We start from the raw sequence: 18679 nt of genomic DNA, 5'->3' as shown, positions 1-18679 counted from the left end.
CTTAAATATCAGAGTCAGACAAACCAAATAAAAAGGGTGGTAGCCCTCTTTTGGAAGCTATCTGATGGTCAAATGAATATCAACTGAACACAGACCTAGTCGGTGGCATATGCTCGATTGTATTTTGTCACTAAGTTCTAATTGTTTCACTCCGATACATCTAGAAGTTTGATTTTAAAATCTAAAACAGGCTATTAAGAATTATGATGGTAATCACCATCTTCGTATGAACTTTAGCAGGAAATTGGGAAGGAGTGCAAAGGAGAATTAACTGCGAATCATTGTAAATAAATTTCCAGTCTTTGAAAAAAAAAATTGAATAATACGTGGGGAATAGTCTTTTTGCTATACAAAGATTCATTTCGACCTAAAGAAAACAGATTCTGTTTCGTGAAAAGTATTAGCTTTTAATAAGTATCTGTGAAACACATGTCTTGAAACATCTTTAAAGTGTATTAAAGTCTCACATCATAAAAGGTAAACTTCTGCGGTATCAAGAGGTATCTTAATAATAGGCATCTTCTTGTAAGTGCACATCATTGTGACCAGCACCATATAATGAATGACAAGACTGTTTCAAGCACCCTGGATGAATACTATCTACTTCACACTGCCCCTTGAGATATTTCATAGATAACACGTTAAGGACAGGTTCCATATTTCAGGAGGGAATGTTAAGGGTGAGCACCGTACGTATTTGTAATGCCATATGGAAACAATGAGCATGATAAATCCTTTTAAACCATGTCTCAACCAGTCCTCCTGCAGTGTTCATGGCTACTTGTAGTCAGCTCTGACCTGCAGTGTGTCTGTGAGAATCCTGTGTTTGCTGAGATCCTGCAAATCAAGCAATCAATTAATTAGTTGATCGATCGATTGATCAATCAATCAATCAATCAATCAATCAATCAAGTCAATTAATGTTTGATACATTGATTGCAATGATATTGCATGATTGCAATTTGATAGACTGATTGAAAGCAATCAGTCAGTCAATCAATCAATCAATCAACAATGATACTCGAAACAATCATTAGGAATATACCGAGAGGATATTTTAAGATGAAAAAAAAAAAACCTCAAATGTTGATAGACCTCACACATTTGCAAAAACATAAATTACAGCAATGATCACTTAATTTGATTTAAAAGAACATCATGACTGCACAAAAAAATTAGATTTGAAAAGGTGAAAAGAAGAGACACAGTTTTTAGACAAAGTAATTCCAGTATGCCTCGTCATTACGCCTGAACATGGCCTAGAGGTCTACATTTTTGATATTGTCAAATATAACTAATGGCCACTTTGTAAAAGAAAAAGAATAAAATCCTATATTCATGGGAGTTCTTTTCTTCTTATGAACAAAATTGAAACTGTGATGACTGGTGATAAAATTAACTAGCAAATGGAAAATAGACAGTAAATTGCCCATGTTTTTCATATGAACTATATGGTTTGAGACACGACCACATGCTGCTGTCTTATATTCCCCCTGGAAGGATTGTTACGTGTAAGAATAAAGGAGAAGATATTTGGAAATTTCAGCAGGTAAAGCTTTCGATCTGATATATGATTTTGGACATTTAGCCAATCCACCCATTATCTGAAATGTTATGATGGCTTTGCATGCTTTGTTAAGTAGAAATCAAATTCCAGAAATCAAACTTAACCACTGCTAAACCCCAACCTGAAACAATAATACCTCAAGCAACCATTTGTGTCAGATGCATGGAACCCTAAATAAAGTATCACTGAATTCTTTGAATAGATTGAAGGAGGTAAAGCCCTTTTAGTTGTCTCCAAGACGATGCATTCAAAGGTCTCACCAGGAGGGTCTCTATGGCTCTACTGTACTCCTTCCTCTGACCGGGACTGGCAGGTGGCTGGAAGAAATCTGACAAGCTCAGGTAGACAGAGATCTTGGTGAGCTGAGGGCAGGCTCCTAATACCAAAAAGAAAGGGGTGGGATCATAGGTTGAGAATCAATACTGGGGTTGTGTCAAACCAATCAAATAGAAGCAATAAAACCTACACAAGGATAACTGGTTGCATAAGACATCTTACCCCTGTACGCTACTGCATATCAAAGCACACCCTGATATGATTGCTGCAACCCTATTTGATAAACAGTATTAATAGCATTTTGTCCCTTATAATTCAAACCAAAAGTGGGCCAGAGCAAAAGCATTATGTTTCATTTTATTTCATACATTCGCTTTCATTTTCATCAAAGTGTACAAAACATTTATACATTTGAAATGTATAACCAGGGCTTGACACTAATGGTGGCCCAGTGGCCCGGGGCCACCAAAAATGAAGTAGGGCCGCCGAATTTAAAAAAAGGGCAAATTTGGTGGCCCGCCTCAGGCCACCAAAATTTTTTGAAAAGTGTAATTTATTTATGTTAAGATGTTGCAACCTATGTGCCTGTCAATGAATATTTATACTTTAGTCTTACCATTCAGCAGTCAAATTTCTTTTAAGGATGGATGAAAAGGACTGAATGAGTGCCCGAGAGTGAGTGCTGCGAGTTTGTTGAGGTTTATTTTGTCCCATTCCATTTGATTGTATCTCCATAGTTTAGTCATGTCATGTTGTTGTGTGTGTAATGTATTTGTAATTGTATGTGAAGTACTGTATTTTTGGAAGAAATTCTTGAGTGGTCCACAATCTACAAGCACTGCTTTTTAGTGGACCTCTCAGTTCTCTTTTTTTCTCCTCAAAATATAACTTTGTATTTTCCCGTATGCATACATGATTCATCTCTATTAGTTTGTTGTATATCGTTAATCCTTCGCACTTTGTACTGTATACATGCTAATGATGGATTTTCTGATTTACCTTGTGTTATGTTTTGTTGGAAAGAAAATTAGAATGAAATAAATGAATTGAATTGAATTTATGAGTAGATATGTCCAGCTTCCAATTCTTACTATGATAAAACTTAAATATTTGACTCATAAAAAAAAAAAAAAAACCAGGAATTGTTTTTTATTGTTTTTTGGGGGCCACCAAATTTTTCTCTCGGGCCACCAAAAATTTGAAATTGATGATTTTGGTGGCCCCATTGGGCCACCAAATAAAAAAGTTAGTGTGGAGCCCTGGTATAACTGACACCTAATGTTATAGAAAAGAACCCAAAATGGTTTCTGTCTTCTTCTTTCTTTTTTTTTTTTCATTCTGTCAATTGTTACACACAGAAATCAATAAAATCATGGAGACTTGCAGAAAACAAATATGAATTCATCATTGTATACAGTGGACTCCCGTTACAACGAAGTCCTCGGGACCGGCAGCTTTCTTTTGTTATATCGAAATTTCATTATAACCGAACAAATAAACAATAAAGAACAAAGAGTGGATAATTTTACGGCCTGAATTCTTATTTCGTTGTAACCAGAATTTCATTATAACCATGTTCGTTTTAACGGGAGTGTACTGTACTCTCTTCACACTGAGTAATTTGTAACTTTTTCACACGTAAGGATGCTGCTCATCTACTCGAGGAGAGCCGTCTCCTACCGTTGAAGTGGATGATGGCAGATGGGGTGATGGGCGTATGCTTGAGGATGAGTGTGTGAAGACCACGCAGTCCGCTGCGACACAACACCACCGCCTTGTCCTCTGTCACCTTCACCATGTGGTCCAGCTCTAGGACCTGGAGTTTTGGGCAGGACTTGGCTGGAAGAGGAGAGAGAGAGAAGGATGAAAAGATAAATGGATAGACAGATACATAGATGAATAGACAATAAAAATATTCTAGATGGATGGATAGATACAAATAGAATAATTGAATTAGAAATGTCGCTACAGCGACTGGTTATACCCCCGCCAAACAACATTTCATAAGCTTTGGTCAAAACAACATTTCATAAGCTTTGGTCAAAAAACTGAGGAAGTAGTTAAATCCGCAAGATCTTTCCTTGATCTTCTGCCATTAATATGCCGTTACCATGGCAACGTACTTTCGGGTACTGTCGAAAAATGCGTCTTGCACATCTACAACCAAAGGCACACATCTGTACTAAGTTTCATGGAAATTGGGCAAAAACTGAGGAAGTAGTTTGCAACACAAAATTTTCCATCATTTTGGCTCATAATATGTGAGCTGTTACCATGGCAACATACTTTTTGTCACTGTCAAGAAATGTGTCATGCTGACCTACATCCTAAGACAAACATTCAATATGAATTCCATGAGAATTGGAAGAACACTGATGAAGCGGTTTTGCCATGAAGCATTTTGCCCTATATATTACCAATAACATGCCGTTACCATGGCAATGCACTTTTTGCCACTGCGGAAATATGTGTCTTGCACATTAACATATTCAGATGAATATTTGTACCTAATTTCATAAAAATTGATCAAAAACTGTGGGAGGAGTTCGTGACGCAAGATTTGTACCCATTTTTGCCCATAATATGCCGTTACCATGGCAACGTACTTTTGGGTACTGTCAAAAAATACATCTTGCACATCTACAACCCAAGGCACACATCTGTGCCAAGTTTTATGGGAATCGGTTGAAAACTGAGGAAGTAGTTCGCGACGCAAGATTTGCAACGGACCGCCCGCCCGACCGACCGCCCGACCGATTGCCCGACCGCCCAACCGCCCGCCCGACCGCCCGCCCGACCGCCCGCCCGACCGCCCGACCGCCCGCCCGACCGTTCGCTGATTCCTATACACCCCCTTCAAACTTCGTTTGGCGGGGGTACAAAGATGAATACAGAGATGGATAGGTAGCATCATGTGGTCCAGCTTCAGAACCTGGAGTATGGGGCAGGACTTTGCTGGTAGAGGAGAGAGAGATGGATGGACGGATGGATAAATCGATTTAAAAAAAATACATGGATGAATAGACAATTAAGATATCCTACATGGATGGATAGATACATAATTATAGATTTAGATTGATAGATAAATACATAGGTAGACAGGTAAGCACCATGTGGTCAAGCTCCAGCACCTGAAGTTTGGGCTGGACTTTGCTGGTAGAGGAGAGAGAGACAGATGAATGGATGGACGGATGGATGGATGGATGTATGGGTGAATCGATAAACAAATACAGTGGATGAATAGATGATTTAGAGATCCTAAATGGATGGATAGATCTTTTGGTATTATGTGTTTCTAAAAACTGATTATTATCATTATTATCATATTGATCGACTGAGTAGTGAGGTAGGTAGGTAGGTAGGTAGGTAGTTTAGATAGATAGATAGATAGATGTTTAGATAGATAGATAGATAGATAGATAGATAGATAGATAGATAGACAGATAGATAGATAGATAGATAGATAGATAGATAGATAGACAGATAGATAGATATAGACAGGCTGATATATTTGTCCACCACATTCCACAAAACTCAGTAATACTCAAGTGTCCCAAATTCTAACACACTTCTATTTCTGCTTTTAAATTTATGTATAATAAAGAAGGAGATATAGCCACCAACTGTGTTGCCTTCTCTTTATTCTTTATCAATCATGTATTTAACGTGATATTGACATCAATTCGGATATTGGCCATGAAATACTATAAGCAAATTTTTAGTTATGAAGAATATGAATAAAACAACTCACACATGCCTCCTTTCCTTTGTCTAGGCATCACTTTCAGTTTGTTTTTTGTCTGTTATGGGGGTGTTCTTTTTTTCTTTTTTTTTGTACTGGAATTCAAGCTTGAGGGGCATATGCCTGAAAAGTGCATAGCCATGCACTCGTACTTACCAACGATGGCCAGTGATTCTGGCTTCACAAACTGTCCACCTACACTGAGTGCCTGGAGATTGCTCCAGCATCTTCCAATCATAGACACACAGGAGCTGCTGAATTTCTTGGCTTTCTCGCTGTCAAAATACAAAAAAGTGATGTAAAGATATTCAGTGGAACATATTTCATCTACTGATATTCATCGGTAGCATCTGCCTAATAAACACAGAAAATTTTTCAAATTCATGAAATTCTTCCATCGAGAGGTTTTTTATGCAACTGATTGACAAATTCAATCAGTTGCATTGAAAAATTTGCTCCAGCAACAGTCCAAACATAACATGGAATTGCTCATAAACAGAGACAACCACACCACAAAAACTGCCACACACATACAAGCAAATAATTTGGCACACTATCGTGCTTGAATAATATTCAGTGATAAAGGGAGGGATAACGAGTTGGTTTGCTAAATAAAAACAAAAACAAAACAAAATAAAACACATGAATACATTACGACACTAATAGATATCTTAAAATCAATTTCACACCAGTACAACTTTTCAACAAGTATGAGAGGTATTCACATGAGGGAATGCTTGAATCTTACATCTACATGGTAATTCAAGCATAAGATTATAAAGAAAAAAATGACTGAGCATGTGTGATACACAGGATAAAAACAGCACAAACAGATCAAAGAATTTCAGTGTCAAGGTAAGCATATCAATGGCCTCTCTTTTCTTTTCCTTTTGAAGTTTGAGATGATGCAGCCTTCATCTTTTGACATCTAAGGGGGTTTCACACCGGGCTTTGCGTGTAGAGTTGTGCAGTGTTGCGTGCAGTGACTATGCAACATATGCAACTATACACTGTGAGTATCCAACTGTACGAAACAGAACGCTGAGGGACGCAAAATAGGTACCCGAGGTGTACGCAAAAGATTAAACGTGTTTACATTTTTTTGAGTACATCTCGCGTACCTATTTTGCATCCCTCGGCGTACTGTTACATAGAGTTGCGTCCTTTGGCGTAGTGATATGTAGAGTTGCGTACTCACAGCGTATAGTTGCGTAGTGCTGCGTAGTCACTGTACGCAAGACTATGCAACCCTACGCAAAGCCCGGTGTGAAACCCCCTTCAGAAAAATGGATACATCCTGCAGACTTACCAGGGATGTCTCGGTGGAATCTTAAGGGAAACGATGCGGCGGCAACCGGCTCCGAGCGCCCAGACGACCTCGGGCCCGACGGGATCCGAGCTGCTGATGTAGGTCACGCTTCGCAGGTTCCGGCAATGACAGCTGCACAACCACAGAACCCTGCCAACCAGCAATACATAAAACACACACACCTGTCATTATACCATCAATATGGATCTGAATGGACAATGCATGTTCTGTGTGATGAATTTAGGTCACAATTTACGACAATATCATGCCATGAATATATGTTGCTTTACAATAGACAGATTTGACCTCCCCACTCCCCGACCCATGGTAGTGATGTACGTACAGCAGACCCAGTGATTGCAACCTAGACGCTTTGGATGAAGAAGTTCACTCTTTCAAGAAGAAAAAAAAAAATGAATCATTGGCTTACCTTTCCACAATAAGAGTAAGAAAAGACCAAGGTGTTCCTCATCCATTTTTACTAAATTGATTTTTTTTTAAAGAAATAAAATGATGCACAATCTAACACTCAAATCATCAACCACAATTTACCCATACACAGATGTGTACAACCACAATTTCTGCCTTGGATACAGAGTGCATGTGTTCTCTGAATGTCACTTTAATTTGTGCAGGAAATGAATGCTCGTGTTCAAGGTGTACATTCTGTGATAAAATGTAAAAAAAAAAAGAGAGAAAAATCCTACACTCTTCATCATGTGATAACCTGTGAAAGAGGTGTCAAAGTTTACTCCACCTGACGGAGTGCGTGGGGACGTCGGAGTCTGTGAAAAGATGTGAACCTTTCAACAGCATCAACCGTGGTGTCAAACACCAAAAACAAGCAAGGTTTACAGCATGAAATATTTGTATACAATTTCAGGGACCAGGAGGTAGGAAAAGAGGAAAGATTTGTGAAAAATAGGGCTTCTTGCATGAAATTGGGCCTGTTCTGCATTTGTTTAACTGCAAAAAGCTGCCAGAATTAGTGCACCTCTGTGACAAATTCTTTAAAGTCCACATTTGTCACAAAACACATCCAACAAATGCTTGAATGCCATTGTCTGAATCACAATCAAGGTTCTTGCAATTCAAAAACACAAATATGTGTGCACTGTGGAGGTTCTTATTCTTTTGATGACTGCAAAGCAAACGACAAATCAACTTGTGTATGTTTGGCCAAAAATTACTCAGTCACATATGAAGGCTGCCTAGAGTTTGCAGAGCGTGAAAATATACAAAGTGTGCGATAACCAAACCATCTTTCCTACGCAGATGCGACAAAAAGTGTACCGCAACAAAGCAATCCACACAACCTCACAGTCTAACAGGCCAATGGAGAAGTGAAATGAGAAATGACAAAACGGAAAGCACCTTCATTCCAAATCTATTGACATGGAATTAAGAAAGAGTATAAGAAATAGTTTAGCGGCAGCAGCTTAGAATGTAAGTACCTCCTCTGGCAGATGTCAATCATAAATCTAGAATCTGGAACAACAGCATTCACACAGTTGGAACAAAAACAGAAAAATTCGAGAAAAGTAATTTAGTGTTAACATCAGCTGTGTCAACTTTGCTAAATCCCTGTATTTCTTAATTTTCATCATCAACATTTACAATCACACAAATCTCATTCATAATCATATGGAATAAAACTCGAAGTCGATGTGGCAATGCTATTCTAGACATAGATTTTGTTGAGCTGGAAGATATTCATACCTTACAAAAAGATTTGAAAGTATGATTCTACTCTTACCATTCATAGTTAATATCTCACAATGGAACTCCAAAAGTATCAATGCACACAGTCCTGAATTAATTTCAAAAGGACAAAATCAAATGACACAAAATCTCCTCTTTAAAGTATATATATTTGAAGGAAACTTAGTTTTATGACCAAAAACCATTTTTTGGTATACTCAAAGACAGAGATGCCACAAGAGGCTGTGCCATCTTTATTCACGAGTCAAATCTATTCAAGATCGTCTCTTTCACCACACAAGCAGAGTCGAAACAAGCTCGAAAGTATCCGGCCAGGGGCATGAGAAAAGAAGGCAAATGTCTGGCACTCACCGCTCTGTGATGATGTTGGGGCAGTCCACAATCTTCAGGGTGAGCAGCTCATCCCCAGATGCCTGGAGGAGTTCCTCAAGTCCCGGCTCCAAAGTTCCTCTGAACACAGGACAGAATTGAGGTAAGACAGAGGGAAGATGATCTCGCATAAATACTCCTTGCGCATGTCATGAACACTACAAAATAGCATTTATTCCATTTTGTATGAACATGTTTACTACAGAATCTATCTAACAGACAAAGTTTAAGATAGTTACAAAGTCAAAAATACATTTCTTTATGTTCATAATAAGAGGTGTAAACGACAGACCATTTGTCTTTGCCAATCATTGAAAAGATACCTGATATCATCTCATATGATAGGAACAGGTATACACAAATATTTACTTGTGGGACTATGCTAGAAACCAAGACAGTTCCACTCCTGACAGCCAAAGATGTGTCTCATGGACTCAAAACTTAGGCCCACATTTGAGGTCATGCATTTTCGAACAGCAAGAAAAAGCGCATTGTTCTTTCTACTGTGTGTCAAGCAAAACACACAATCTACAATGTTCAAAGTCCTCCACTGAATAGTCTCTGCCAAAATCCATAGGGTGCCAACTGTCAAAAGAGTGGCAGGTGTTACTATCATTGACATCACACAACCTGCCAATTACAATGATGTTGAGTGTGACTGTGGATCAACCACTAAAGAACTAAGGCACTCTGCATCCTACCCGAGTTACAACAAAAAATATTGGTAAAGTTTGTCACTCTACCTGATCTTCTTCTGATACGTGTCCACTCTCTCATCTTTCCTCCTCTCTCTTGGAGACAGCCGTTCCAGCACTAGCCACTTTAGTTGGCTGCACCACTGAGCCAGAGTCTTCAGAAACTATACACCAGAAGGGAGAAAAAGTCAGATGAACATATAATGCTGTGAGAAATCATTCTGATATACATTTATCGCAGATGTTAATTTCATTGAACAATTGTTTATTTTTTCTTTTTCAAAAGGAGAGAGATACAAATAGGCATACGATATCAGTAGTGCACATAAGCCCGAATTCACGAAGGTGGTACAAATGAAACCATGGTTTAAACCATGGACAAAAACCATGGAGCTCCAAGTGTCGCATGGAATATTTTGTTACGAAACGAGTCATTTCATCGACAAAATGACTGTTTCGTTAACGAAATTATCATTTCGTGGACGAAATGTTCATTTAGTTACAAAATGTTGTCATTTCGTTACAAAATAATCATTTTATCGATGAAATGACTGATTTCGTAATGAAATACTCCATGCGACACTTGGCACTCCATGGTTTTTGTCCATGGTTTAAACCATGGTTTCATTTGTACCATCTTTGTGAATTCAGGCCTTAGAGACGTTATTTCTGGCCAACACTTAGGATGGACAATCTTCTTTTTGTGCTTGACACATTTCATATAGACTTGGATAAATCTGTATTTCATTTTTTTATCTTGCAAATACCCAGTACAGAAATATGAGTGAATGAATGATTGAACAAATAGATGAATAAAAAATTGAATAAATGCAAAAATGAAATATGTATAAATGTATAAAAATATGAATCAAATACATCAATAAACAAATAAAAATATAAATGAAGTAATGACAGAAGGAATGCATAATGAACAGATGAAGGAACAAATCAATGAACACATGAACTGATAAATATATCAATTACTGATAAATCATTAAACATACACACACATACACACATACATAAAAACATGAATAATCAAATGATACATTTGAATAAATGAATAAAGATAAAGCAAATGAGTTAAGCTCACTTTGCTGGAGATCCTCCTGTTGTAGAGATGGACGTACTGCCACAGGGCTGGATCCCTGCTGACTGACCGCCACTCCCTGCAGACGGCTGCACACTTGAGAAGGTTGGGTGTGTTCAGACGAGAGAAGACCAGGAACAGGGCCACCCTACGTCTTCTTGCCTCCATCCTCTGCAGGGATCCCTCTCTTCCTCCTGAAAAGAGCATGGATATATTCAAATCCAAGCTTAAAATGTATCTGTTCCTCTCATAGTGAGGACTATAACTGCCGTATATAATGTTTGGAACAAATGTATCCTTTATTTGGTATATGCTTGTTTGTTTATTCAAATTCATGAAATTTTCCGTCGAGGTGTTTTTCATTGCAACTGATTGACAATTTATTATTATTATTATTATTATCATTATTATTATTATTATCATCATTATTATTATTATTATCATTATTATTATTGTTATTATTATTATTATCATTATTATTATTATCATTATTATTATTATCATTATTATTATTATTATTATTATTATTATTATCATTATTATTATTATTATCATCATCATCATCATCATCATCATCATCATCATCATCATCATCATCATCATCATCATCATCATCATCATTATTATTATTATTATTATTATTATTATTATTATCATCATCATCATCAATTCCAAGTTCTTCTGCTGTTGTTGCTATTTCTGTTGTAGTTTTTATTGGCTGTTTTCTGTTCCACTCCTTCCCCTCTCCTCCATAGTCCCTAATCTGCATCCCTGTGCTGGCTTGCTGATTAATTTATCTGAACTCAATTGACATACTCACTTTACTTTCAAGTTCATTACGAGAATCAGTTTCCACTATTTTCATTTTCATTAATTTTCCTGAAATGTAATATTTACTGCTTAAATATGTATTCACATCTTCAGGTAACCTTGGGAGGACAAATCATGTACGAGAGATGCGTAAATCAACTGATAAAATACACCTCGATTAAACATCAATGCAAACATCAATTGCAAAGAATGATGGTTTGCTTGAGGACCTGTTATTCAATAACTTGTGGGGGGATGGTTACTAAGTGACAGGAGATTGACATACTGTAAAACGAGGAATATTCGCATGCATTCTAATTTTGCGAATTTTCCGAGAGCCAGGATTTGCGAAATTAAAATGCATGCAAAAGCTCTTGTCTACATTATATGCATTGAATATTACAGGCAACTCGCGAAAATTTCAGGCCACGTAAAAGGCTGTTGGCTCTAATTTGCAAAAACTTCATGCCGCGAAAATATTGTGTTTAACAGGAACTCCTACAAATGAAACTTTTGGTCAGCAATCTACCTTCCTCAAGACCCAGATGTTTCCTCCCTTCTTCAGACAACTGAGATACTGACGTGACGGAGACATCCGATCCCGAGCTGTCCCCATCATCCAAATGTCCTAGGATTGACCGGTGTCCACCTTGTGTCCTGAGCTCGGCACGGTGGGAGAAGTGAGAGGTGGGGTTGTTTTCTCTGTTGATGGACGCTGGCATGAGGAGAGGGGAGTCCACTTCCCCTAGTCTGCTTTTCTGCTCGCGCTGGGCCAGCACATCCTTCATCACCCCCTCGAGGAAGTCCAGGTCCCAGTCTTGCTGGTTCCTGGTCCCGTCTCCCGTCCAACCTCCCTGCTGACCGTAGTTGGACAGAGATCTTGGTGAGTATGATGACCCCGTCTGCAGCAGCTTTGCGGAAGCATCGTCTCTGAGAATGGAGCGAGATAGGCTGGGATGCAGCAACGCGCTGTCGTACTGCGACGTGGATAATGCCGGCGTTTCATAGGCCGGAGAAACCAGTTGGGCTGAGATGGCTTCTTCCGTTGGATCAAGGGTGTGATAGAGAGGGGCATTTTGGGGCTCGGAGTTGGCAGGGGCGTAGCTTGATGAGGCGCAATCGGTGTCACCACCCCGATTCAATGCTGGCTTAACAGAGTAACCTCCACGTCCTTCTCCATTAGGTATGTGAGTCTGAATGCTGCTGGGGGGATACCTCAGTTCATTTTCAGACGGACCAAGGGAGATCTTGTCAGCTGCCAGTCTGGAATTAGAGAGCAAATCTCTGGGAGCAGTTTCCTCCCGTGGAAGAATCTTACTTCTGGAGAATGTGCTGCCGGAATACACACTCTCACTCTTTGGTTCCATTAGATGTGTGTCATTTCTCTTCACAGTTCCACTTGCTGTTGAAGACCTGTGCCCATCCATCAAGTCTGACCTTTTTGTGGTGAGGGAGGCGAAGTTAAAGAATATTCACACTCAATTAATGTAATCGAAAAAGATTAATTTACTAATTCTAGGCAAGACAAAACTACTGTTCATGTAATCGAAAAAGATTAATTTACTAATTCTGGGCAAGACAAAACTGCTGTGAAACTTTGCTATTTTTGAGTAACTGTGCCATACAAAATGTAGGGGGAGAAAGAGGATGATAGAGTAAGAGTTGCAGCAAAATGCTAAGGAGATTTGATAGACACCAAATAAAAACAAAAAACTGCTGAACCTTCTATAAACATGGTGAAAGTAGTGTGATTAATCTTTGCATCTTACATAGATGTTTCACGGATGGAAAAGGAAAAAACATGCATACACACGCATATGCATATAATGTAAAAAATTTTCAACAAGGCGCCCACTGCAGCAAGTACATGTATATTTAAAGACTTATCTTTTAATGAAAAAAAGAGAAAAAACAAAAACACCATAAACATGAACTATTTCCCTGCATTACTAGACTGGTACCTTAAGGAAGAAGGTGGACGAGACGGGGGCAATGAACTTTTCATCTCCTCCAGCTGATACTCCGCCCTCTCTGCCCTCACCAGGAGACCGTCGACGTACCTCTGGAGCTTCCTCTTGGCCACCGACTGCTTCGCTGCAGTTTCCTCCAGGTAGGTGTGCATGTCCGCAATACTCCTGAGAGGCGACAAGGTTGGAATTATTCAACTTTTAGTAATGCAGTTAATTTTTGTCACTATAATTTAGACAGTGACAAAATTGTACTTGTTCAGTCGTTGTAGAGTTGATGAAATTTCTGGTGGTCATATCTAAAATGATGTCATATTGAGAAGATGGTGATCTGAGGCCAAACCAAATTTGACGGTTCCCATGGCAACTTCCAAGAACTTGGCTGAGGTTTTGCAGAAAGTTTTTTTAGTGCAACACGAAGAAGTCATCTTTAAATTCTGCTTTGGGTTTGTTTTGAGAGCTGAAATTTTTCATAACAGCTTTGTGCTTGCTACCATGCTTCAATGTGAGAAATAAATCAACAGAAAAATGGGCTTTCACAATGGCTTTTATTATGACACTAGACTGGGGTGGGGTGGGTGGGGTAGGGCAGCCAGAATGCTTCAGCAGCACCTCGTAATCTTAATTTCAGCTTGTCCTCTTTAATTGCTATGAGCAATATCATCCCAGCAGTCTATACACCTCACCTTTCCTTCTGTTGAGTCAGGAGGGTGGGTCAACCCTTGTAAAGGGAGGGGGGGGGGGGAGGGCAGCCAAAATACTATAGTAGCATCTCTTAATCTTAATTTCATCTCATCTTCTTTAATTGCTATGATCAATATGATCACAGCAGTCTCTTTACTTCTCCATTCCTTCTGTTGAGAGTCAGACAGAATACTAAAGTAGCACCTCAGAATCTTCATTTCATCTCATCTTCTTTAATTGCTATGACCAATATGATCACAGCAGTCTCTTTACCTTACCACTCCTTCTGTTGAGAGTCAGACAGAGGGTGTGGTCAACCCTTGTGGGGGGGGGGGGGGGTACGGTAGAGCAGCCAGAATACTAAAGTAGCACCTCAGAATATTCATTTCATCTCATCTACTTTTACTATTATAAAAAATATGATTGCAGCCACCTCTACACCTCACCTTTCCTTCTGGTGAGTCAGGAGGGTGGGTCAACCCTTGTCAAGGGAGGGGGAGGAAGGGCAGCCAAAACACTATAGTAGCATCTCTTAATCTTCATTTCACTTCATCTCCTTTTACTGCTAAGACCAATATGATCACAGCAGTCTCTACACCTCACCTTTCCTTCTGTTGAGTCAGACGGAGGGTGTGGTCAACTCTTGTCTGGAGGTCGGCCACTTCTCTGGTCTTGTTCTGGAGTCTGGCCTCCAGCTTTCGTATCTCGCTCTGAGCTTTCCACCTGTCAATGAGCTCCTCACCAGTCTTTTTGTGTTCACCTAGTGCATACAATAAAGAAGGTTAGAAGCATTAACCCATTAAGGATGGACTGATTTTGCGATTACACACATTTCCCACAGACACCTGCCCAAGTATTCTTGGGACTCGTTTTGAACAGGTTAATCCTTCAGCATCTGCATTACCTGCCACTGCCTCTCTTGAAACTCACTAAATAAAGAAAAGAAGAAGAAAAAAAAAAGCAGGGGAAAAAACAGAAGTGGAAGAAAAGGTAGGAGAAGAAAAAAACAAGGATAAAAAGAGAGATAGAAGCAATACAGACCATCCTTTTTTCCACAATGCATTTCAGGTTTATCGACCAGGTATATCCCAGACTGGTATTTCTGAGATTGCTTTCTGGAATAATATATCTATATGACGTGGACTGAAAAATAGAACAAAGTCACATGGTGCACTAATGAAAATCCAGGTTATTTCTTCTTTCCCACCATAAACTTAATGACATTATCTTTCTTTTCCTCATTTTGTTTTTTCAGGTCCTACCTTTGTTCCATGGAAGATTGCCTAATTTACAAATAAATGTGGAATGTCAAAACTGCTGATATGCTTTAAAAAAAAAATCAAACAAAGAAACCTGAAGATCAGTTCATTCCATTTCAAAGCATAACAACTATCTTGTAATTGAAAACTTCTCTCATTAAATACAGTTATCACTACACAGCAATTAGCACACTCAGCCTCACTCACTTTTCTGCATCATTGATGACCGAGGGTTAGTCCTTGAACGAAGGCTACCATTGATCACTGAGTCTTGCTGGTGGGACTTCAGGGAAGATCTCTGTGACAGCAGATCTTTCACGAGTGAATAATCATCATCATCGTCATCATCGACACCATCACCAAAACGGGCAGAGGTGGTTGACTTGTGATGTTGATTTGACGCTGTACATGCGCGCAACAAGATGCCAGAAATGGGATTTGTGGGCATATTATATTTTCTGCATGGAGGATGTCTTTTTGTTCATCAACAGCAATTAAAACATATCGGCGAGATACGGGCTATCTTGTAGTTGGTACAAAACCCTTGCAGGGCCACATAAGAGATTTTCTGTAGTTGATGCAGAACTGCTTTATAATGAATTCAAAGACAATTTTCTTCCCTTTAAAAAATAATATGTGTGTAACTTGCCAATTTTTCACTTTTTGTTTGCCAATACAGAGGCCTTTTTTATTTTTGCTAGAGCTGTTGGTTGAATGCACTCATGAATGTGGAAAAATGGCTGGTCTTCTTAGGTGTTTATGCGGGCAAGTTTGCTGGCCTGATTTGGACTAAACATCACACAACACGGTCCTTGTCTGGGTCCAGTATTGGTTGGTACCCTTTGTAATTTTAAACTAGATAAACCCTACTTCACATCTCATTATCATTGGACATACATAAATGAAATCCAAATTTGAAAGTGCTGAAATACAATGTATATAGCAGCTACCTCCTCCTGGCCTCCACCAGAATTGCATGGAACAGAAAAACCCTGAATTTAGCACAGAATCTGGGTCGTTAAGGTTACACATGACAAAACCTTGATATTTGCATGCAAGCGAAAAATAAACTCATTTTCACAGGGAACTAGGAGAACTATCCCTGCTCACATACATCAATGAAAAAAAAAGGAGAAAAATGTTAAATATTTGAATTCCACATCATACAGAAAAAGGAAGGGAAATGCCATCTACTGACGAAATGCTGGGAAAACATTTGATAAGGTAAGGACGAAAGAGGCTTTAGTATTTGCACAGTAATCATGTTCATTCAATTAGTTAATTTGTTAATGTAAGCCTCTCTTCCTCATTATGTTAGAACCAAAGACGCTTAATAAGACACGAAAGTGCGCGCTAATCCTGTACAAAACAAATGGACAGCGTGCGGTCCTCAAGCGTATTACGCACATCACCTGAGACGCGCTGCCTTGACGCTTGATAAACAGCAGCAGCGGCTTCAGGGACAGCGCGTCTCAGGTGATGTGTGTCTTTGCCTGAGACGCGCTGTCTTTGAAGATGTTGTTGTTGTTTATCAAGCGTTTTGATTGTGAGATCATGTTGTTGCCAAATTTTTACCTCCACGAAATAATCCTTATTACTCTAAAATCTCGTTTTTCTACATAATCCCCTTAATCGAAAAAAAGCTACGACTATAATTTTTAAATCTTTTTAAGATAATAAAGATACCACTACCTTTGGAAATGAATGATGTTTCTAGGTGTACTGAGTTTGTACTTAGCTCTCTTTTGTATTGTCATGTAGGGCAGCCATTTTGTGTCCATTTTTATCGCGCGCCTTCGTATCTTGTTATCTACTATCTTTGGTTAGAACTTTCTCATGCAGAGATTTTGCCTCACTAAACTACAGTACTGTATCTCTGCAATCTTAGAGATCACATGCAATACACATATAACGTTGTATACCTTGTCGCATGGGATAAATCTGAGCTGACGGCCTTGGTATACCGAGAGCACGGTCTGTCACCAGACTGCTTGCTCTCTGCTCAGCACGCCTCTGTTTCTGCATGAGCTCCCGTGCCAGAGCTATCTGCCGGGCCAGCTCCCTCGCATTGGGGGACAGGCCGCTGCGGTGGGTGGGCTCGGCTGCCTGATAAAGGGGCGTGTTAGCCACATACTTGGGGGCGTGCATGCCTGTTCTGCCACGAACATGCGGAATACAGGGAAGACATGCATAAACCTTAATGCAATCTGTGTTTTATCAATCAACTGGACAACAGTTTGACCTAATCTGAGTGCACTGGTATAATTTGTGGACAGGACAACTTCTCTAAAATTTACCTAAGAACATTCTGACTTTTGGAAAACCACAAATGTGTAACATTACTGAAACAAAAGTGTTAGCAGATGAAAAGACCATTTGAAATCACATAACGGAAGCATTAATATTTTATGAATGTTTAAAGCGGCATTAGAATGGTTGCATTAGTAGACTGGTGATCAATAATGAAGCGCATGGAATATACAGAAGCTGAAAAAGAAACCATATTGTGGATAGGTTTCATCGTCAACTGAAAATGAATTAACTGTATGTAGTATGCAAGATGTGAGTTCATGCATAAGTCACTAACTGACTTTGCTGAGGGATAGGATGTCTTAGCAGTGGTGAGATGTCACACCACATCTAATATTAAATGTTAGCATTGCTACCTGCCTTGAAGTGACATTTGCTTTCCTTGCTCCAGACACAGCCACAAGAGCAAAGATGGACAATGTGCCGTGAATGTGACACTGTCTCAATCTCTCACAAATGGGGGCGCCCTCATCTCTCAGCTCACAAAAAATATTATTAAAACATTTTTAATTTTTTTTTTTTTAAAGCATGCATATGGCAGAGATAGATGAGGTGCCAAATGACTTCTGATAGTCCAAACAATAAGCTTACTGTAAAAGTGGATATTTTCGCGCGACTAATTTTTCGCGCTTGGCCGGGTAAGAAGAGTTTCGCATGTTTTTAATTCTGCGGAATCAAGACATCACGCACAGGAACATATGGCAAGCAAAAGTATTCGCGTGCTTTTCTTTTCGCGCTAGTTTCTGGTTGCGCGAAATGCGTGAAAATTTCAACACCACGAAAATTTCCACTTTTACAGTATATATCATCATTACAATATCTGCAAATTTGAAGTAGCCTTTGATTTTGGTTTCTACTTTTTGTGTCAACAACTTCATG

The 18679-nt window shown here is 39.1% G+C and overlaps 1 protein-coding gene across 1 annotated transcript; it reads right to left on the bottom strand.

Moving 5' to 3' along the window:
* Window positions 1-740: 740 nt before the first annotated feature.
* On the bottom strand, window positions 741-17638 carry LOC140231840 (uncharacterized). Its single transcript, XM_072311991.1, has 13 exons — window positions 17413-17638; window positions 15698-15892; window positions 14835-14991; window positions 13542-13715; window positions 12122-13017; window positions 10774-10964; window positions 9729-9844; window positions 8968-9066; window positions 6895-7044; window positions 5742-5860; window positions 3524-3682; window positions 1828-1943; window positions 741-837 (listed from the first exon to the last, which is right to left on the bottom strand). Exons 1-13 carry the CDS (start codon window positions 17636-17638, stop codon window positions 778-780), a joined length of 2658 nt encoding a protein of 885 aa, XP_072168092.1. The 3' UTR covers window positions 741-777.
* Between the last annotated feature and the right edge of the window lie 1041 nt (window positions 17639-18679).

This window comes from Diadema setosum, chromosome 8 (assembly GCF_964275005.1).
Source record: "Diadema setosum chromosome 8, eeDiaSeto1, whole genome shotgun sequence".
Lineage (NCBI taxonomy): Eukaryota > Metazoa > Echinodermata > Echinoidea > Diadematoida > Diadematidae > Diadema > Diadema setosum.
The sequence above is the reverse complement of the archived record's forward strand: the minus strand, read 5'-3'. Positions and strand labels throughout refer to the sequence as shown.

Coding starts and splice junctions, on each gene's coding strand:
- LOC140231840 (XM_072311991.1), bottom strand. CDS start 17,638: ATGCACGCCCCCAAGTATGTGGCTAACACGCCCCTTTATCAGGCAGCC. Junction 13,716..14,834: donor CTGACTCAACAGAAGGAAAG/GTGAGGTGTAGA, acceptor GTCGCCTCTCAG/GAGTATTGCGGACATGCACA. Junction 7,045..8,967: donor CCCAACATCATCACAGAGCG/GTGAGTGCCAGA, acceptor GCTGGTTGGCAG/GGTTCTGTGGTTGTGCAGCT.